At 41.2% G+C, this 23,047-nt stretch overlaps 1 protein-coding gene across 4 annotated transcripts; it reads right to left on the bottom strand.

The window, feature by feature from the left end:
• Positions 1-279: 279 nt before the first annotated feature.
• LOC122081799 (cyclin-dependent kinase E-1-like) lies at positions 280-20,586 on the bottom strand. Of its 4 annotated transcripts, none has more exons than XM_042649090.1 (16): positions 20,252-20,586; positions 20,040-20,150; positions 19,664-19,767; positions 19,469-19,511; positions 19,230-19,328; positions 10,033-10,102; positions 9,797-9,891; positions 9,609-9,642; positions 9,447-9,531; positions 9,213-9,290; positions 9,061-9,108; positions 2,230-2,262; positions 1,926-2,034; positions 1,357-1,572; positions 1,200-1,272; positions 280-1,103 (listed from the first exon to the last, which is right to left on the bottom strand). In XM_042649090.1, exons 1-15 carry the CDS (start codon positions 20,498-20,500, stop codon positions 1,201-1,203), a joined length of 1,446 nt encoding a protein of 481 aa, XP_042505024.1. In that variant the 5' UTR covers positions 20,501-20,586; the 3' UTR covers positions 280-1,103; position 1,200. The 4 variants fall into 4 exon arrangements, with proteins under 4 accessions (XP_042505024.1, XP_042505023.1, XP_042505025.1 ...); XM_042649089.1 differs by having other exon boundaries at positions 280-747; XM_042649091.1 differs by having other exon boundaries at positions 1,200-1,269.
• Between the last annotated feature and the right edge of the window lie 2,461 nt (positions 20,587-23,047).

Below are 23,047 nucleotides of genomic sequence, written 5' to 3'. Positions count from 1 at the left end.
TCACCACTGAAATGACCCAATTCGGATCAAATGTTCAAATCACATACCACAGGCCAAAGTTTTTTGCACAGGTTAGCTGATTAAACCAAGAACTGTTGCAGGGGATGCCCTGCTAGCTTTAGGGGTCTCTTCCTTCTTTTAGGTCTGTCTAAAGAAGGTTTTGAGGCTGCCTTTTCTCTGTGCCTCCTCTTCTTTTAGAACAATTCTTTTACCAATCAAAAAAAAAAAAAAAACCACCATTGTTTTGCATGTTATGTTAGCAGGACAAACACCACAAGCTATTGTTTTCAACACACTAAATTTGATCGAGTGACCAGATTAATATCAGCAAATTGACATATGAAATTACAGCCAATTGTTACCAACAAAGCTTTACCCTTCACGGGTAAGCACTATAATAAGCATAGCTGGCCGAACTAGCAAAGATAATACAGTAATATAATCACTTCCCATACTTGAATAGATCAACAAGAAGGGAATCTAGGACACAGACCAAACTTGCTTGCTATTGGTGGAATGCTACAAGGCCTCAGCCGCTCCAGGTTCATGCGAAGAGGTGTCAAACTGTCACACAGAAGGAATTGAAAGCTGTGTGCTTTGATGTATCTATCAACTTCTAGTCTGTCAACAACCAAGAATTGCTTGACTGACTGGACCAGCAGGTTTCAAGTACCAGTTCTTGGCATCCAGCCAATAAGTTAGTATGCTGAAATAATCTCTGTAACTTTCTTCTACTTCAACCTATTTCTGCATGAACAATTTACACCAAGTAGTGGCAAGGCAAGACTTATTCCTCCATGATCAACAAGCAGACAAGAAGTCAGAGCATAACAAAGTCCAAAATGATCATAAGTGAAAGTGTCCTGAATTCAATTTTCAATATGCTATCAACTTATTTCAATAGCATCCCAATAAAGCATTTGCTTCTCTTAGTTTCTATTCTAACCAATGAAGACTGGGTCTCTCCCTTTGTTGATCCTTTGCTACATAGAGGTCGGGGGTATGAGTCGAGATAATGCCTCTCCACGAAGTGGGGGTTAAGGCTGCATACATGACCCTCCCCCGACCCCACAGTTACGTGAGCCTCGTGTACTAGGTATGCCCTGTTTATGTGTGAATTATATAAATGCCTCAAACATACAGTAGCATGATTTAGAATATTTCATTTATACATCCAATAAAAAGTAGGGCAACATTACCTTAAAAGCGTCTTGGTTTCTGGGGTGGAGGATATCCTGTCATCCCCATTCCAGGATCTTTCCTTCTCAACTGCTTCAAAGTAAGAAGAAGGTTAATCAGAAAATGAACCAGCATTTGCACAACCGAGATGAAAACCAGATAAAATATTCAAAAGACCTGTTGTTGCTGCTGCAGATGAGCCTGTGCAGCAGCACCCCGTTGCATATGGATGCTGCCAGGGTTCATTGCCCCACCCATGCCAGCCTGAGAAGCAAGATTGAAGGCCGCCATGCCTGGACCAGGCATCCTTTGCATGCCTGGTACCATAGGCATTTGTCGAGGGGCAGACCTAGCTGTTACTACACTCCCAGGAACCGGATTACCAGATGATACCTGAACACAATGACATAACTGCTATCACAAATGAAATCCTTGGATTTCAACTTTCAAGAATTACTCAGAATGTGAAATAATTATCTGTGACAATACAATTCATTTTTTAACTTGGATACTAAGCTATAAATTTCATTTGTATTCTAATTAAAATATTAATCAGGATCTGTGCAGAGAAAGATAATTAAACAGAGAAGAACTAACTTGATACCCCATCCCAAAAATTATCTCGACTCCTGGAAAGAAATGTTCATTTATTTATGACCCATCCAAGGGGGAAAAAATCTTGACTCCATGAAAATTGTATACATCCCAAGTCCAAATAAAAGGAAATTTTCAGGGTTTATGAATACCTGTTGAGAAGATTGGACGCTCGTCGTTCCCTCAAAATCTACAGTAGTGTCCACTGGACGAACAGGGTAATTCACGACTTTCTCCCCCGGTTGGCAAGGTACCAGTGCACTGAGCATTGATGCCACATTAACCTGGTCAAAATGAAGAAATATAGGCGGAATACATGCTTCACTCACCATGACATCCTACTGACAAGTTTGTTGTTTTGTCATGTATGATGTGCATCATTAAAACACAACCAAAGTAGATCAAAATGATTATGCGCATCCATATGAGGACCAATACAAGAATTGAAAAACATACTTGCGCCCTGGTAGAGGATCAATCCGGAAGTACCTGAAAAGCAGATGGTGAACATAATACTTAGAAAATAATGCGTAAATTCTCAGATCATTGACTCCACTATGCAAGAAGGTTAGAGTTATTGTGTCCTATGTATCACTCAGACCATTCAAAAACATACATATCGGGTATATGCTGGATATACCCCCCCCCCTCACACCCTTTTCTTGTTTCTAAACTAACAAGCAAAAAATGAAAACCATTAATGCCTTCCAGTTTTAGGGTGGTAAAAAACACCAACAACAAAGTTATCATATTATCTAGCGCCCCCCCCCCCCCCTCCCCCCTGGGTGTAAGATTTCTGATTCTGTACATGGCAAAAAATGGAGATTAATATTTTGAGGGAGCAGGTTCTATAGGCAGGCACAACAATATGGAATATATGGACAGGCATCTTGTTCTGCCACATTATAGGTCGGATAGAAATTGAATTTGTGGACAAGTGGACTTCCAAGAGACCCAGCTCACATAAGTTTCAGCCTGAAAGGAGTTGGCCACATGGCAAAGCATGTCATAGAAAAATCCAGGACTACAGAGACGGTGTGTGGACTACAAAGAGGACAAGGGAATGTATGCCATTACATGGAGGGCTAATGATCATGTTTGAGTTTGAAATTTGACATTTGGCCAATCCAAATCATTCCTTAGAAATCCAAAGGTTGGAATGACCACATCAACCTTCCACGGCAAGGCATGCCCGCCCATCTATTCCATATATTCCCAATGGGTGAACCATACAAAAAACCTTTTATCATATTTTAATTGTTATAGATAAAATATCTTGGTCGATAATTTAATTTGTGTAACCTCTTGAAATGGGAATTGCTTGAGAGTCTTATTTATAAATAGCATTACAAACATGATAAAAAATCAAACTCAATATTATAAAGATATAATTTGGACCTAGATTTAATCGGAGGCGATTACATCATGTAATCAAATAATTACAAGTATATAATTACTAGCAGTCTCATGCACATCATATACATTCCAAAAAGAAGAGAAAAGAAAAGGAAAAAATTAAGAACAACAACAATAAATTCATTAGCTTAAAGGCTTGAAAAGTAAAATTTAACAGTTCTACTTGGAAATATTCTTCTTATCCCAGGGCATACAATTGAGAAGAAAAGAGAAGAGAAGATTTTAGAGAATGAATTGGCTTGTCTAGAGTGATAGAGCGCTTCTTATTTAAGTGAAGAATAGAGATTACAACCTTGACAAATAAGGTAAGCAAGCTAAGAGTGAGTCACAGCTCTTATCCTAACATAAAATGAACCTAGACAGGCAAACTTTTATCCTTAACACTCCTCCTCAAGTTAGTGCAAAGATATCCCTCATGCCCTACTTGAATACGGTAGGATGGAATGAGTTAGAAGTCAAACCCTTTGTGAATACATCAGCTAATTGGTTCTCAAAGGAGACAAATGCAATACATATTAAGCCTCGGTAAAGTTTTTCCTTGATAAAATGTCTATCAATCTCAATATGCTCAGTCTAGTCGTGTTGGACAAGATTATGGGCTATCCTGATTGTTGACTTATTGTCACAGTAAAGCCTCATAGGTTATTCAGAAGTCACCCCTAGATCACCAAGTAACGTTTGAGCAATACAAGCTCACAGATACCTTGTGCCATTGCACGGTATTCTACCTTTGAACTAGATCTAGATACAATAGGTTGCTTCTTGCTTCACCAGGTAACCAAATTCCCTCCAAGGAACGTACAGTAACCGAAAGTAGAGCATCAATCATCAATAGACCCAGCCCAATCAACATCGATATAATTCCAAACTTCAGATTGCCATTGATGGAAAACAAAGGTCCCTCTCCTAGAGCTTACTTCGTGTACCATAAAATTTGGTATACCACCTCGAGGTAAGCAGTCTGTGTTCAAGAAGAAACCGGCTAACAACCCCTACAGCATAAGCAATATCTGGCTGGGTATGGGAGAGAGATATCGACCTTCCTACAACCCTTTGATATCTATCTTTGTCTACCGGATCACCCCCTTTGTTGCTAAGTTGATGATTGACCTCAATTGGAGAATCCATAGGTTTACATCCAAGCATACATGTTTCATGAGAAGGTCAAGGACATAATTCTTATAGAAGATGAAGATACCATTGTTGGATCGGGCTACTTCAATTCCTAGGGAATATCTAAGAGGAAGAAGATACCCTTGTTGGATCGAGCTACTTCGATTCCTATGAAATATCTGAGAGGACCTAAATCCACGGTCTCAAATTCCATAAGTAATTGAGCCTTTCACTTGGAGATATACGCATCATCGTTCCCTGTTATCACAATGTCATCAACATAGACAACAAAGGCAGTAACTTTCTCAGCCTGGTGCCTGAAAACAGGTGTGATCAATGTGACTTTGCCGTATCTGAACTTTTGCATAGCTTTCAGAAACCTAGCAAACCAGGCCTGGGGTGACTACTTAAGGCCATAGATGGATTTCCGTAATACACACCTTATCAATTGTAGATGATGATGCAAAGCCTAGAGGGATATCCATATATACCTCTTATTCGAGATCTCCACTGAGGAAAGCAAGTTTTTACATCCAGTTCATGGAGACTCCATCCAAGATTTGCAACACAAGATAGAAAAGCTCGAACAGAGTTCATTTTTGCAACAAGGGTAAAATTACCATGATAGTCTATGCCATAGGTCTAAGTAAAGCTTTTGGCAACCAGTTGTGCTTTGTATCTATTAATGGTTCCATCTGTCTTTTGTTTCAGAACACCGCTTACACGCTACAGCTTTCTTTCCTTCCGGACAGAGAACAAGCTTCCAAGTACCATTTTTCTTTGAGGCCATCATTTCCTCTATCATAGCACCCTTCAATTTACGGTCTATGATAGCTTCTTTCAGCCCTGCAATACAAATATGGACAACGAAGAAACAAAGGCACAGTAGGATGGCGATAATGACTCATAAGAGGCAAAGTAAAAAATACAGTTTTGAGTGCAAGCTCTCACCCCCTTTCTAATAGCAATAGGAACATTATCATCATCAGGCGGAAAAAAAGTATGGTTACCTGACATCTAAGATGGAGGAGCTAGTCTAGGGAGTGTAGATGGACATAGTGGATTGTCAATGGGCTTATTCTTCGGTTGAGAGTAAGCAAAGCTTTCTCCACCTCACCACCATCAGAATCAAAGGGCTTAATGGGAAAATGTATGTCCTCTCCCCTGAAGTAGAACAGTGCCAACAACAAGGAGGGTGATAGCACTTACCCCTTCTAACAAACAAAGTACCCAAGAAAGATAACCAAAGCGCTCGTGGATCTAGCTTTGTGCAAGAATATGACAAGTTATGAGCAATGCAAACACATCCAAAAATTCTGGGAGGGGTATGAGAAGCAAGAGATGGTTCCGGAAGAAGAGCAACCGTTGTTTTATTATAGTCAAGGACTATGGAAGGAACCCAATTAATGAGGAATGTTGCAGCAAGGACAGCATCTACCCTATAGAATTTAGGAACATGGGTGGTAAACATCAAGGAGCAGGTAAACTCAATAAAATGAAGGTTTTTCCACTCTGGAATACCATTTTTTTAGGGGTATGAACACAAGAGGTTTGGGAAAGAATACCATGCTGGTCTAGATATTCATGGAAACAGCCATCAATGTATTTAGTTCTATTCTCACTTTGTAAAATTTGAACTTGGGCATAGAACTGACTCCGAATCATAGTATGAACGGTCCGGAAACAAGAAAAAGCTTCAGACTTCGTAAAAAGGAGATAAACCCAAGTCAGACGAGTACATTTATCAATAAAAGTAACAAATCACTTAAAACCACCCCAAGCTACAGTCTGAGATCCCTATAAATCAATTGAACAGTAGAAAATGGAACATCACTTTTATTATCACTAGGACAAAAAGTAGATCGAGTATGTTTTCTGAATTAACAGATTCAAAAACAAATTTGTCCCGAGTCCAGTGCTTTATTAAAGGAAATAAATAACTTTAAGTGTGAAAGGAGGGATGACCAAGACGGCAGTGCCATTAATGCAATTGAGTAAGAGCATTATCTTCCAAAGAGTATGGGTAGAGACTGAAGGAGGTATAGTGGTAAGATGAGGTTCCAAATAATATAGTCCATCACATACCTTGCCGTATCTAATCGTTGGTCCCATCACCATATCCTAAAAACACAATGAGTGAAACAGAAGTAAATATAACAGTTAAGGTCAACAATGAGACGAGAAAAGGAGATTATGTTAGCATAGAGATTAGGAACAAGGATATAGTAGGAGAGAAGAAACAAAACCTTGCCAGAAATAGGTGACAAGGTCCCATCAGCAACTCGGACCTTTTCCCTACCCGAACAAGGGAGATAGGTATGGAACATACCCAAGGAGCTGGTCATATGATTGGATGACCCTTAGTCAAGAAGCCAAGAAGGGCTAGTACTAGAATGAACATAAAAGATGCCTGAGTGTGCTAGATGCGAAGCTGGTGCAGTGGGAGAATTTGTGGTAGAGTATGCAGCGCCAAGTTGTCATCATACACTGGAGAGAAGCTATCTGTTCCAAAGAAAAAGGAATTGCAGAGCCAAGGGATTAACTATTAATAGTATCAGTAAGATGGTCCTAAGAACGGGAAATCACTTGTTTCCCCCCGCGCCCCCCTTTAGGGTGACCATGAAGCTTCCAACAAGTCTCTCTAGTATGCCACATATCGGTGTACGATGTCTTGTATTTTGTCGCAGTTTAATCCAGGGAGTACTAGTGCAAGCGCCCCGATAGAACAGAACGGGAGGTCCGGATTAGGGTTTTTCGCTATATATTTTTAGCAAGGTTTTCTTTCTCTGTAATGAAAGCAATTTGAGAGAGGTGTGAGGATGAGCGTTGTAACCCTATTCTCCATTGATAGTGAAGCAGAATCTCATCTCACTAAGTACGTAGGCAATCTTGCCGAACCTCGTAAACGTGCATTGCTTGTTCTTGTTTTTCCATCATCTTCTGCAACATTTTTTAGGGTTGCGTTTCTACACCACAGACATCCACAACAATCACACTTAAACCAGTTCTTTGGTGAGAGTACCATTTTTGGTGATAGAGCTAAGATGGTCCATGTTCTGAGTAGTAACAAGGGCTAATCTAGTAAGGAGAATGCAAGGCATCATAACTAAGTGGCGCCTTTCCTCATGCTAGACTATATTATAAGCCTGGAGCAAAGTCGGGAATTTTTCTTGGCTGAGAACCTAAACCCAGATCTGGTTATACTTTGGATTCAATTCCATAAGAAATTCATATACCTGTTCCATCTCACGCTCCTCCTGAATAGTACTAGCATCAGCAGTACAAGCCATGGTAACAAGGTGATGGAAATCCAACTGTTGCCATAAAGTAGTAAGGGTGAAGAAGTAAACCGGAAGGGGCAAATCTTTTTTAGTGGTTTCACGGACTTGGCGCTGAAGCTCATATATCTAAGAATAAATGTTTGACTGGGCAAAATTGTTGAACCACATCCCATAATTCCTTTGTAGAGTTCAGTAGGACAAAGTTGAGACTAATTTTAGGCTCTATGGGATTCGTAGAAATGACATAATGAGAGCATCATTTGGCATCCAAGTCCTTACAACAGTAGCCTCAATCGGTTTTGGGGTGTCAATAATTAAACACCCAAAAAAAATAATTACCCCGAATAAAATAAGGCGGCATGCTCAAGACAAAGTTAATTGATCCCATTTAGTTTTGTAGGACCTGGCTAGAAGGTAAGGTTATGGCCATGGGTTTCCAGAACGACCAAGCACACTAAAGGCAAAAGGCAAAGCCAACGGCAGCGTCAAGGCAGCAACAAGGGCCTAAGAAAGCCAGGCAAGGAAACGACAAGGGCCTGAGGGCATGTTGATGTGTATAGAAGAGGTGGGAGCCTGGGAAGGGCCTGGCGGTGATCAACAGCTAGTCCAGTGATGGTTGATACAGGGTTGGGGAAGGGCCTAAGGGGATCGCCAGGTTGCCTGATGGCCTAGCGGCGATCGGCAAAGGGCCTTGGTGCACAGGAAGGTCAGCAAGGGGCCTAGAGAGCCCTAACGGTGATCAACAGGCAACCAGGAGCCTCGTGGCGATCAGTAGAGAGGCCTGGGTGCATGGCGGTGATCGACAACGGACCTTGGGTAGCCAGGTGGTGATCAAGAGGGGCCTAGAGGTATTGTGGCGGGATGGTGAGTAGGCCTGTGGGCTATAGCTGAGTCAATAGATCAACAGGGTATGAGGCAGCACATTTTAGTCGACCATGCTCAGCCTTGGAAGGCCGAAGCCTCTAGAGTGTGGGGACAAGGTCGAGCATCTATAATAGTAAAAAAAATAAAGAAATACCCAAAGTATTGGGCTCTAATACCAACTTGAGAAAAGAATTAGGGACAATGAATTGTCTTGTCTAGAAAGACAAAGTCCTTCTTATTTATAGTGAATAGATATTACAACCTTGACAAATAATATAAGCTAGGTAAGAGCATAAATAGCTCTTATCCGAACACACAATGAACCTAGACATTCTAGTCATAATCCTATCCTTAACACATACCCAGTGCACGTGGCTCCCGCCACTGTAGGTCTAGAAAGGGTCATAATGCACGCAGCCTTACCCATGCTTGACAGAGAGGCTGTTTACCAACCCAAACCTGCGACCACTATGTTGCAATAGAGCTACCTTACATTGGAAATATTATTCTTATCAATAACAGAAATTATATACATATGTGACACCTATACAGAATTTAATGGAATGAAATGGAAACTTCACAGGAAGATAAAGTATGAGCACATAAGTCTTACTCATGCTCAAGAGCTTGTGCTGCTGTTATACGTTTCCGAGGATCGTATCTGCAAGAAAAGACACATAGGGGTTAGAAATTGAATAATAAACAAACATCATTCCAGGTGAGTGCACATAAAAAGCAGCTTCTTAACCAGAAGAAATTACATACTCCAGCATCTTCGATAGGAGGTCGTATGCCGGGCTTTTCTGAGGGAGATGCACTATGCTATACAGACCAGGACTGTCACTGTTGGCAGAGGGGGGGGGGAGATGGGAAAAGTTGATCATTAAAGAAGAAATTATACAAGGTAATCAAGATCAAATAATCCATTAATAGATCCCTAAAAGAGTAGAGATTATAGAGTCCAACTAAAGCAAGTGATACCAAAGAAACATGACTTACTATTTATGCCCCTGGATATGTTGCTGGTCAGATTGCCAATATGGAAGATTCACGAGCGTTGGCCACTTCTCTTGTGTGGGATGGCCTATGTTAGAAATAGATTATAAGATTATTCTGCAATAAAGGCCAACAGAAGGTGGTAGCCACGCAATAGTTTCTTACCTAATACTTTAAAAATCTTGTCAAGTTGATCAAGCTGCATGAATTACAGGTTGGTATTAGCATACATTTTGTAGAAGTTGTTAAAAATTCATTAGCTCACCCATCTAAAAATAATCATTAGCTCTAACAGCTAAATTACAACCATGTGGAAAAGAAGAACAAGCAGAACTGAGAAAGTATTTCGTAACCTGGAAAGGGTTAGGAGTGGCCTTCACTTCTTGTCCTTGAAAAAGTGGCTTCAAAGTCAATAACTCAGCAAAAATGCACCCAACAGCCCACATATCTAATTGTTATAGTAAGGAAGCATTTTATGCTCAGGGATGGATATCTTCATTGCGTTGTTCAAATATTTAATCCATGTACACAGACAAAGGTGGAAACTGTTTGTAAGTAACAAACACAATGAAATGTTGTTACAGGATACCAACAGCGCTTGTATAGTGCTTGGCACCAAGGAGCAGCTCAGGCGCACGGTACCAAATAGTTACCACAACCTGTCAGTAAGCATTGATACACAAATTAGCTCAAAATTAGACTAACACTTTACTAGTTAATCAAATAAAGGCCAAATTATGAAATAGGTTAGCAAAAGATCAGAGCATGTTAGGAGAGAAATTCATCCTTGACAGAAAAAAGCGAAAAGCACATGCTGATTGATAATTACTCAACAAATAAGACAAAGGAAAATCCTTTTAAAGCCAAGATAAAAAATAAAGGAAAATTTTTTTCTGCACTGTGGGTGAAGGAAAAGTACACCCATCTAGGGCCATAAATTCTCTGCCCCTTACCATACGAGTCGATAATACCCCCCACTGTTACCCGATACCTTCTGCACACCACCCGAACCAGGGTTTAAGATATCAGAATCGGTCTCTGGCTCGGACAGGGCCAATGGCCTAATACCGATATGATCCCAATCTGGATAGCCCCGGATCGAACAGAAATACCACTGGATATCATTTAAAAAAAAATCGGACCTTTTACCTTATTACCTTTCATCCATGGCGATCCAGCGATACGGTATTGGCCAAGAATCAGGATCAGACTGTGCTGATACTCGATCTGATCTGACATGTTCAGGCCAATACGATCCGATCCGATTCCTAAAACCATGATCTGAACCCCTTAGTCAAGGAAATCTGAATCCCTTGACTGTGGGTGAAGGAAAACTGCCTCCAGGAAAAAAAAAAGTGGGGGAGAGAGGGAAAGTAACAACACCAGCAAACGTAAGATAAATCTCTTTTGTTGAACATTTTGGGAATTCCAAAGCAAGAGAATTGGAATGAAGTAGTCACAGTCATGCGAAAGTAAAGTATCATTCTATCCATCCACGACACAATTATTAAGTATTATGGCCATTCTAAAAGGTTTTAGTGAAGGACTACAAACTCTCAATCAGATTCTCACAGATCATAATGTATTACTCTTTCAAAAAGCCAACCCCAGAAGTCCTAATCCTGAGAAAATTTTTCTTTACAGTGTGGAGTATGTAGGTTTAAGAGACAATGTGTGAAGTTGGGGAAAAGAATTCCCAATGGCAAAGAAATCTATTCACACATCTTCTGGCCAACAAGACCACAACATCCTTCAAGATCATGATGTAGAACTCTTTCAAAAAGCCAACCCCAGAAGTGCTAATCCTGAGAAACTTTTGCTTTACAGTGTGGACTATGTAGGTTTAAGAGACAATGCATATGAATTTGGGGAAAAGAATTCCCAATGGCAACGAAATCTATTGACACATCTTCTGTCCAACAAGCCCACAACATCCTTCAAGCTCCTAAACATATGATTCTGAGTTATATAATTTCTCCTTTTTCTGAACTTCTATACGCTATTCTCTAATCCTGTTCAATCTAATTTCCTAATGGATTTTTCTGGTTTGATTATAGCCTGCATTAGTAGTAGCACAAATTTCGTGCTTAGCGGGGTTATTGAGTTTTCTTCTACCAAATCCTTATTATATTGTGTCGGTGATGGACATAATGAACGTGAATGGCTATTGGTTTGCTTGTGGTTATGGGCTCTTTGTTTGTGCATTGAACCACCATGCACGAATACCTCTATGGGTTGCGATGGGGCCAAAAGTGCCTTTGTTAAGTGTGTTGCTTACCTAGTTGGTGCATTGAACCGCTATTCACAAATACCTCCAGCTCAAGTTGTGGGTTGCTTTTCTAGTTTTCAATGCTAAGTTGTGTGTTGCGTATCTAGTTTTCAATGCCGAGTTGTGCATTGATTCCATAGTTTTCAATGCGAAGTTGTGTGTTCGAGTTGTTAATTTCATGCTTAGCGGGGCATCAAGAATTCATTATCTCATTCCTCCTTTCATAAAAGTAGGTTGGGTGATAGATTGTCTTGGTGGTGGATGTAATGCATCTAGGACATTTTGGCTTGATAGATCTATATAGTACGTCAGGTAGACAGCCGTACCTTATTATAATCTGTCATTTATAAGCATGTGGTTGATATGTAGTGGTGCATCAGATTGACAGCCGACACTTATTATTTTTTTAGGTGAATAAATAATTCATTACCAAGTGAAAAGAAAAAAACAAAGACTTACAGGCCCTAAGAAGGGGAGGGGGAAGAAAGCAAAACCAACTCAAGGAGTAGGGCTTCCTGATGGTGGAGTTGGGTAGCTCCCAGGAATTTACAGTATGATAGTTTCTAAGGGAGGGATTACAAGTGGAAGTAACACGAGAAATCTCGGCCTTGACATCAAAAGAGATGGAGCCCCAAATCTTATCAAGAAGGCGAGAGTTGGAGGTCCATTTCCTTTGATTTCTTTCCATCCATATATGGTTTATTGTTGCGCAAAAGGTGAACTTTGCCACATATCACAAATAGACTTTCCCTGAAATGTCATATCCATCCAAATCCACTCCCTATGAAAAGAAAGAATACTCCTGTTAACTAGCCAGCATTTGTTAAGGATCCCTTTCCAGATGGAGGAGGAAACAGTGCAAGCAAAGAAGAGGTGTTATATAGTATCTGGCTCATTGCCGTAGAGGATACACGTAGCATCAGCCGGAATGCCTCTCTGAATGAGGAAAGATAGTGTGGGCAAGGAGTTAGAAAAGACTCTCCAAGCCGTGAAGCTCTAACAGGGAATGTGGTTTATGAACCATATGAGTCTATGCCATAGAGAGGCCGGGCCAATGAATCCTAACAAACTCCCAAGTTGCCTTGGTAGATAAGAGCTTTAAAGAGGAAGGGATCCAATGGATAGTGTCTTGTCTTGGTCGCTGGGATACTGGAATGATCGGTAAAGAGTTCCATCTATCCGCAAGTTGGGTCAATGATTGAGTCGGGGAAGACCAGTTGCCAAAAGATAAGATATCAGCCACAAGAGCAAATTTGGATAAGCTCGAGTTATAGATGTTTCTGGCACTTATAGTGTGATATAGGATTCCTTTGGGGTGCCAAGGGTCGAGCCAAAGGAAAGCATTGGCCCCATTGCCCATCTGGGAGGAGATGGCTGAAGAGATAGGGGGCGGGTAGCAATGATCTTGCGCCATGCCTATGAGGCATCAGCCGGAATTTTCATTTTCCAAAAAGAATCAAAGTTAAGAGGATTTAAGTATACCCATTCCACCCATATAATTCTTCTTAGAGATGATCTTGCAAGCCAACTTGATGACACCAGCCAGATTGACATCCTTGATCCTTCTCAAACCTAAACCCCCTTCTGCTTTAGGAAGGAAAGCTGTGTTAAGTTTGTCTCGAATTCTTAACCCTTTAAGAATGACTTGCTCCGACATATTTTTTGTGGCAACCTTGAATGGGATTTTTTTTCTAAGATCTGTGATGGAAGTAGAGAGGTTGGGTTGATAGGCCCAAGCTTGGAGCCTAGCACTGATCTTGTATGGGGGTGTGGGGGTGTGGGGGCAACCCGATCGACAGAGACTCAATGGATCGACCCGCGAATTGGAGGAGTATATATAATGTACTATCATCTTGTTGAGCAAGCTGTTCTAATTTGGGGGTGATTTTCGAACTAGGGTTTCAGAGCAAGTTTTCTCTCCACTGTTTGGGTGTAATCTCTCTTCTACATAGTAACATCTTCTTCTTTGCCCAAGGACGTACCACACCACATCGGTGTGTGAACCTCGTTAAATCTCTGTGTTGTGTGGATCTGTGTTTATTTATTTTCGTATTTGTTGGTGTTTTCTATAACAAACAGCAGCCCAATTGATGGGGCGAAGAAATCTGGTACATTCACTTCCTTTCGCGGGGCAAAAATGGACTCCAACTTGGAAATGATGGATTCCGGCAACTCATAAAAACTACCAGTAAATGTAAAAAAGCTTGAAGAACGAATCTAATGAGCTCGAGGTGACCCATAAAGGATAAAATCTTTCCTTTCCACAGTTGGATGCGCTTTCTGATGAGTTCAAGCATATGAGTGCAATGGTCAGCAGAAAGCCTTGCTAGAATAAGGGGGAGCCCAAGATACTTAACTGGAAGAAGCGCAATGCGAAAACCAATTTGCTTAAGCAGGGAGGCTTTGCGGAGTCAGAGATCCCAGCCAAGAAGATAAGAGACTTTACAGGATTGATATGGAGACCTGAAATTGCAGCAAATTGAGTCAAACATAGCGTAATTTTTCCAAGAGAGGATGGATCAGCTCTGGAGAAGATCTCAAGTAATCAGCAAAAGCAATATGAGTAAGCTTAATAGCCTTATACTTAGGGATGGAAGAAATAAGGTGTTGATCTATGGCCACTTGTAAACTTCTAGATAGAACTTCCATGGCAAGGCAAAAGATGTAGAGAGAGGACATCCCTGTCTGATACCCACTGAAGAAGAGAAGTAGCCAGTCGGACTTCCATTCACCAAGATTGAGAATTGAGGGAAGGGGCAAATAGTCAATTTTGAAAGAACTTATTGTCAACCTCTTTCAGATATGAATCTATCTGATTCAGAAGGGAAGAACTTGCATCAGTATCTCAATTTCAATTCAAACATGGGTTTGATTCACACTCTATGTTCTGAGAAATATTTCATCCGAAAGAGGAAAAACGGAGTCTTTGTCTAAAGAAATGCGTTGAGAAACGGCAGATGAATAGAACCTTTCAACGAGATAGTGCTTTTTCAAAGCAATGCAGTGATATATCCAATTAGTGAAAATTGGAGGGAACCTCATGCGTTAAAAACCAAGACAATGTAGTCCCATCTCAGAAAGTCAAAAGCCTTATGGACGTCAATCTTCATAAGAGCTACAGAAGGGTGGGATTTTCTATCAAACCCTCTAACAATTTCATAACAAAGGAGAATGTTATCCCCAATACTTCTCCCAGGGATGAAGGACGAATGGTTGTTGCTAACAAAGGAGTTAACCACAAGCTTGATTCTATTTGCAAGGATTTTAGCTATGAACTTGTAGAGGAGATTGGATAGGGAGATTGGCCTGAAATCGTTCATAACATCCGCTCCCTCTTTCTTTGGGATGAGGCAAAGGAATGTCTAGCTAATCCCTTTGATTTGGCTAAGATTGAAAAAGAAGCTCTTGACTGCTTTGATCATGTCCTCTTTGATGAGCTCCCAAGAAGATGAAAAAAATCCCATACTAAAACCATCAAGACCAGGAGCTTTGTTTGCCTTATGGGAGAAGATGGCAGAAGTAATCTCATCCTCAGTGGGGATAACCATAAGAAGATTGGACAAGCTGGAAGGAATGAAGTTGTTTAAGAGACCATCTGGAATGAAGGGGGAGGGGCTGGATCCATCTTAAGCAAGTTCTTGAAGAAGTCAACAGCAAGTCAGCAACACCTTTTATCTCATCCACTTTGTGAACCTGATTACCATCAGAGGTAGCCAACTTGATGATAGAGTTGAGATTGTTCTTGCCTTTCACAGATCTATGGAAATAGGCAGTGTTTAAGTCACCGAGCTCCAGCCAACTGATCCTGGATTTCTGTCTCATGAAACTCTCTTCTTGGGCAAGAAGGGTAGAGAGGTTTGCCACCTCAAGCTTCTCTTCATTAGCCAAAAAGAGATTAAGGTGATTAGATTGCAACTGAATCTGGATGGAGGTGAGCTTGTTCCTGCAATCACTAACTTGAGAAGAAATATTCCCAAAGGAGTTAGTATTCCAGGCTTTGAGGGCACTTCGGCATTCCTCAACTTCCTGGCCAAAGCTAAAAGGGGGTGAAGATGGCTTGAACAGGCTTTAACCAGGCTTCCTTCACAATGGTGGAGTAGTCTGGGTGGGAGATCCACATGTCATAAAATTTAAAGGATTTAGGACAAAAGGAAGTGTAAGGCTGAATTAGGAGGGAAATGGGGCTATAGTCTGAGATGTCAGGGGTTCAAAAGATGCATGGGAGGAAGGGAAAGCAGTGGGCCAAGCTGCATTTACAAGAACTCTGTCTAACTTGCATGCATAGTGGGTTTGACCCAATCTTTTATTATTCCAAGAGAACTTAACTCCAGACCATCTAAGGTCTTCAACAACAATGTCTTCAATGTAGGTATTTAAAGCCTCAACATTAGCAACGTCCAGGGGGGCCCTCCCTGCTTCTCATGGTTGAATCTGACCACATTAAAATCTCCACAAATCCCCCAGGGGTGAGAGCCAATCTGGTTTGCAATTAACCTAAGGTCATTCTGAAGATTGTCCCCTTGTCAGCCAATTTGTTGAGGCATATATGGAAGTGAGAAAAAAAGGTGGAGCTGCAGGCAATATCAGAAATGGATAAATGGAGGAATTGGGTGGAGGAGGAAATGAGAGTAACATTGAGTTTTGCATTATCCCACATGAAGCAAATGCGACCATTAGGGTGAGAAGAATGATTGGAGAAAAATAGCCAACTAAGAGCAATTGTTGAAACAACTTTGGCCATGTTAGACTCTTTGACATGGGTTTCCAGTAAACAACAAAAGGAGGAGCTGAACTCTTTAATGAACAATCGCACAGCCGCATGCTTGGAACAGGAGTTAAGACCCCTGGATTCCACACTATGCCTTGAGACATTAGACACAATTGGAAGAGGGCAGTAAATGCTCCAGAGAGGAGCCAATGGATTCTGCGATAGGCCGGGACTTGCTTCTTGTCTGATAGGCCTGAGGAGCAGTAGAGAGGGGTGACAGCGGGAGTTGATGAGCAGTCTTGGCGGGGCAAACGAGCGACGACGAAGAAGTGATTTGGTGGATCAAGAGCGAATCCAGGTTTAGGTCCAAATCAGGCTGGACGTGGGCCGAGGACTGAAAAGTGGGGTTTTGGGCCTGTGAAGGAATTGGAGGCCTAGAAGGGAGGGTCGAATCGATGGGTTTGGAGATGGGCTCGGATGGGCGAGAGAGACCCAAGAGTTTAGGCCCAAATGTGGCAGGTCCAACATCAGACGCTGAGGGGACCAGAGGGTTGTTGATAGAGGCACATGCCCCCTCAATGTTGATAAGAGGGTTAGGGTTGAGATTCCTCGATAAAGGAGGGGGATCGAATCAAAGTTGTCATCAAAGGCTTCTTCGACGGAGAGGGGAACATCAAGGCGCGAGATCCCAAAGTCGTCTGAACCTCGTCAGAGTCCGAGGAGCCATCGTCAGTTGAAGAGCCAGAAGAGCCTGGCGAGGTATCATCAGAAGAGGAACACTCATCAGAGTCGTCTGTTGAACCATCTATAGCAGATCCAGCAAACCTAGTAGGAGAGGAGTCTCGAACGTCAACATCACCAAAACCGACAAGCATAAGAGGGTCTTCGATGCTATTAGCCACTTCTTTCAAGGTAGCAAATCGGTTGTGCCAACATGCAAGGACCTGTCTTTGTCCAGAGGTTTTCGAAGAGGTTTGTTGCTTAGGTTACGACGACATGCTCTCAGGGGTTTACTCTTCAAGTCCTCCCTCTGCCTCTGGCCGAAGGCTGGAAGGACGGCCTACGGCCACCATCAGTCATTTAGGATCTTTCACATTAGTGAATGGGGTCTACACGCAAGTCGCCTTGGGGGCTCTAGTAGCCGACTTTGAAGAACAGGTTCTTTTTTCATGTCCAAATACCAACAAGCAAGACATTGAAGGGGTTTCCAGTCGTAATGAACATGCTACTGGAAGGAAAAGTCTTCATCGTCTTGAATGGAGATGGAGGGGGGAGAGCATCCACAACTGAGACCTCAACACAGATTCTAGTGAATACGAGTCGGTCTTTTCTGTTAGTTCAAACATTAGAGTAGATGGGGGTCCAAGGACCGAGCTGACAACACTTAGCCCTTCAGAATGCCAGAAATGCAGAGGGAGCCCAAGAAGGGAGACCTAGATGGGGATGGTGGAAAAATCTACCTGATTGAGTAGTAGATGGTGGTGCCATTGCCTTAGAAATTTTGGCAATCGTCCAACAAGCCAAGGGCCCCCTTCCAGGCTTCTCAACCTATCTTGCTCCTCAGAGAACCGAAACATGAAGAAGCCATGGTCAAGGAGGTAAGTATCGACCATACCCACGGGTCGCTATTGTTTCATGAGGGACAGCTTAACAAGATGGAATGGAGGACATTTTCCCAAGAAGTGCCCAATAAGAGAATTTTTCCATTAAGAATCCTCAGAGTCAAGAAGTCCTTTGGGACAGACAGCAACAAGAGAGTCACCTAGGAACAAAGTGCAGTGGAAGGCTTTCAATAGGGGGGAGATTGAATGCTAGAAGTGAGAATTCCGGGGAATGCCCAGATGGGGAGATATCGGAGGAGGAGGTGGAGAAGAAGCAGTGATGGGAATGTTTGGATTATACGACAAGGGGGAAGCCCGGCCAAGGGGATAGCCATTGATGATGGCCGACGAGGAACTTAGGAAGGGAAGGGAAGGTCCACCATCGTATTAATCCACTTTTAACCGAGAGAAGGTTATGAAAGATTAGGGGTTGATTTTTGGTTAAGTGCAACTTATTTCCTTTTCATGTGAATTCTATAGACAAAAAATTTTGAAACACATCCATAAACCAACAAACATTTCTCCCATTTCAGGCGGCACTTATTATAATTAGCCATAACTTATCAATCTTTTTGCATGGATCCTTGCACTCGTCCTTGCTTGGAATCTCCATGTAACCGACCCCATTAAGTTGGGATAAGGTTTTGGTTGTTGTTATATTAGTAGCACAAATCTTTAAGAGGAGACCGCTTATTCATCACCAAAATACATAATGGGAGGATGATGTGGTAGTGTTTGATGGTAGACTGATGGAGAAAGAATTGTAAGAATGGATGGTTATTAAGTTAGACTATTAGAGAACTTGTTATCAGCCTATCATTGAGAGATAAAATACAAATTTGAAGGCAAATGAAGGACAAGAATTAATATAAACTGAGGTCCAAAAAAATAAAGTGGAAATGAAGAATGCGAAATGAGATGATATATGGAAAATGAAACATGAAAACTGAGAAAAGAGAAAAGAGAGATGGAAAAATGGAAGTAAGAGGAAAGAGGCATGGCCCAGCAGTCAGGAAGCTAACTGGGGTCGGCTACATGGATCCTTGCCCTCCAATAGGCTCTATGATAATACATGCATAAGCTACTAACATAGTTCACATAAAGAATGATGCACTTTGAACAGTTTAAAACTATAAAGAAAAACAAATTGCATGAAACTGCAAATAGAAGCAATAACAGTGAAAAAATGGAAATCAATGAATTCCTACCCCATTTTCTGATAATGGCTTCAGGGGAGCTTGGTATACTCTTGCAAGACCAAAATCAGCAATTTTAACCAATCCTTGTTCCTCTCCCTCACCCATTACCTGGTTCACACAGGATTCCATTGAACTGATGCAAACATGCACAAAGATAGTAGGAAAACATAGGGGCATCTATTCAACATATTTTACATGTGAACCCATTCTCAGCTACTTCGTTAAAACACACGATGTCAGGACTCTACCAGAATGTTTGATGGCTTTAGATCCCGATGAATAATCCAACTACTGCAGCAAGGATCCAAACAAATTAAGTTGTAAACCTATTTTAAATACCAAGGGTACAAGAGAACACCTAACACTGGAGAAAGAATAAGCAAACTACTTGAAACACTAAATGACAGTGTCTCCCATCATTGCACAAGGGACAACAACCTTACCTGTGGAGATAGTTCAGCCCATTGAGCAGCTGCCAGAGTATTGACTTAATTGTGTACTGATTGATAGAATGGTTGGCCTTCTCTCTATGATGTCTGATAATTTCCTATTATCAAGTTCAAAGGAATGACACGGTAAAAATATGACACTAAAATTGACAATAATTATCAGATATTTCATCCTCTTCAGTCCCTAGTTTGGTAAACAATTGGATTCAAAGACCAGACAGGAAGCCAAGCAAGCAGTTATATACAAAACAACGAACAACAAAATCAAATTCCAATTGAAATGCAAACCTATCTACCAATTCCTTCTCCAATGCGCCCGATTGCGAATCAAACTCAAAAACGTTTGGTGAAAATATAATATGATACTCACATAAAGGTCATACTCGGCGTAATCGAAAGCAAGATAAAGCGACATATCGTTATGGTTGATGTGAACATTAACGAGCTTAACAACATTCTCTTGATTAATCTCCCTCAATAACTGCACCAAATGACAATAAATTCAGATTTAACCAAACTTTAAAAAATAAAATACCGAAGAAGCAAAAGCAAAAGCAGAAGAACAAGAACAAGAAAACGAACCATGATTTCACGGATGGCGGTGGGAGAGACGCCATCTCCATCCTTGGATTGCTTGAATTTCTTGATAGCAATGAATTTTCCTCGGTTAGGTTGAGATTTAGTTCGAGCAAGGAAGACGAGGCCATAGGTGCCTTCGCCGATCTTACCGATCAACTCGTATTGCTGCAACCAGGCAGGCTTATTGGAGTGGTGATTGTTGCTGTTATTTGTGGTATTGGTGGTGGTGGTGTTGTTACTGGGGGCTGCCATGCCGCCTCTGCTACTGCTGTCGTTGCCGTTCCTACAGCTACCTTCGCCCGTGATGGCTTCTTCCACCCACCATTGATTCGTTCCACCTACCCATGTGGTTTCTCATGTTTGCCATTCTCATGTTCTATAGCCTACTGTCAGGGGTGTCAGTCGGGCCGGGTCGGTCTGGTTCGGGCCTAGCCGGGCTTGACCAATTAGAAATCTTACACCATGAATATCCGTTTAAGTAAATAGACCTAGCTTTGAGGAGCATGGTACTGTTTATCATCGAGCTGGTCAGTGTCGGGCTTTAATCGGGCTACTTTAAACAGGCTTTAGCTGCGCTACATACCTATTTAAGTCTAAATGGGTTCTCAATGTGCCTACCTTAAAATTCTTTTCTTCAGTAGGTTAAAGCCTCAAAATTGTTCTATTTGAACATTAATCGCTATAGTTTTATAATTAAAGATATATATATCATCATCATAATAGAATGTGATACAAATCTTTAATAAAAAAGGGAAATGATATGAAATCATAATTATTCTTTAATACAAGGAGTCGGGTTCGGTCGGGCTATAACGAGTCAGTTCAAGTTGGGCATATGCCTATAATCAGTCGGTTCAGTCAGACTCCCGATGGACTAGCTACCTACACCGTGAATGCCCGTTGCCCAACACGTTTATTAATTAGGCCAGTCTAGATCAGACCATAAACATATCAGGCTCGATCGGGCCTACCGGTGCAGGCTCATAATTGATACCCTACCTCCTGTGGTGACAAGAGCCTTGTGTTTAGGCCCACCCTTGAACCGGAAAACCATATGAATTGGACCTGATTTGGATCAACCGATGGTCCCCAATAGGTGAAAATTTCAATTGACTTTTCATTCCCCAATGCCCAAACTTATTCAACAACAAAAACAATTCAGCTTTATCCCAACTAAATAGGGTCGGCTACATGGGTCATTGACCTCCAATTAGCTCTATTTGACGTCAAATTTAATAAAGGCTTAAGTTATGCATATCATTCCTCACCACTTCTCTTGAGGTCATTTTAAGTTTGTTCCTAGATTTTTAGATCCTTCAATATGAATCAAATCACTCCTCCATACCAAAGCATCCAAGGTCTTCATTGAACATTTTCATGCCACTTCAAACAACTTATTTCTCATAGTTTATCATGCACCAAAGCTACTCCCAAACAAGCTAAGCAACTCTAATATGATAATTCCTTGATTTATCCTTCTTAGTTTTACCACTCATCCATCTCAATATCCTCATATCCTCTGCACTGGATTTATCTACATGATGTTTCTTAATTGTTATGACAATGATAAAAGTTCTCAAAAAATGGTTTAGACTCGATAGCAATGATCGATCTAATCACTTGGCCTAATGATGAACGCATTCAATCAATTCCTACTAGTTGAGACCAGCATGTCTTCAATATCTGCGGCCTCCCCCAAGTGAACTTGGTTAAGAAGGTTTGGGACATGCTTAACCGCCAGTCTAGCCAGTAAATAAGATGATACACTAGTATTTATTGCTCTTTTACATTTTTAGTAAATTCATCTCATAATATCACTAACATTCTTTTGATCACCTCTTGCTTCTTCAATAGTTTTCATACTCCTCTGAAAGGTTTTTTTTTTGTTTCATTAAAAAAAAAAAAAAAGATTGAATGATTATCTATAAAAGGGTGCTACATACATGCCTCGTAGAACCTTTGCCTTTAAAATATTTTGTATCTATTAACTAAGAGTGTCAATTTTAGACCCGCACCGACAGGCTCAACTGATCAAGCTCGAAATGATTCTGGCACGTTTAATAAACATGTCTACTAAAGTCCAATCTGATTATGAAAGGTCATTCATGGTTTAAGAGCCTTACCAGTCAGTCATCTGTTCGGGACCGATCAATTATGCACCCATCTAAGCCCGATCCCTTAGCCTATCTTATTTGGACGATTTAACGTACTTGAAACTCATATTTTGCCCCTAAACCATAAAAGAGTAAAGACAAGCCCTTATTCGATTCCTAACCGTAAACCTCTTACCCAAGGCCTTTTTCTTTTGGTATTCCCTTGGAGCCCTACTTTAAAGGGAAAAAAATCATCTGTTTTTCTCATTCCTGTTTTTCCTTGTTTTGCTACCTGCAGAACACGACACGTGGACAACTTTAAGACCAACGCACCGGATGTAATAATCCTCACCCAACCTTGACCGTTGATCTTAAAGTTGTCCACGTGTCGTGTTCTGTAGGTAACAAAACAAGGAAAAACAGGGATGAGAAAAACAGAGGATTTTCATCCACTTTAGAGACCACTTTTTGGCATTACTTGGTTAGAGTAAAACAACCTAATAGTCAGTATAAGGCCTCGCCTGTTTAGCCTGATTAAAATCCCAAACCTGCCGACTGATTGATGATAAACAGTACCATGCCCGCCCAACACAAAAGCCGGATTAATTAATCGAAGGAAAAATTGGTCAAACCCGGTTAAGCCCGACCGAAACCGACCGCTTGACACCCCTTTATTACGTTTTCTCTTTCTAAATTGGTTGCAAGT

This window comes from Macadamia integrifolia, chromosome 6, assembly GCF_013358625.1.
Source record: "Macadamia integrifolia cultivar HAES 741 chromosome 6, SCU_Mint_v3, whole genome shotgun sequence".
Classification (NCBI taxonomy): Eukaryota; Viridiplantae; Streptophyta; class Magnoliopsida; order Proteales; family Proteaceae; genus Macadamia; species Macadamia integrifolia.
The sequence above is the reverse complement of the archived record's forward strand: the minus strand, read 5'-3'. Positions and strand labels throughout refer to the sequence as shown.

Coding starts and splice junctions, on each gene's coding strand:
- LOC122081799 (XM_042649090.1), bottom strand. CDS start 20,500: ATGGCAGCCCCCAGTAACAACACCACCACCACCAATACCACAAATAAC. Junction 19,512..19,663: donor GGGCTGAACTATCTCCACAG/GTAAGGTTGTTG, acceptor TCCTTGCTGCAG/TAGTTGGATTATTCATCGGG. Junction 1,273..1,356: donor ATCTGCAGCAGCAACAACAG/GTCTTTTGAATA, acceptor CTTACTTTGAAG/CAGTTGAGAAGGAAAGATCC.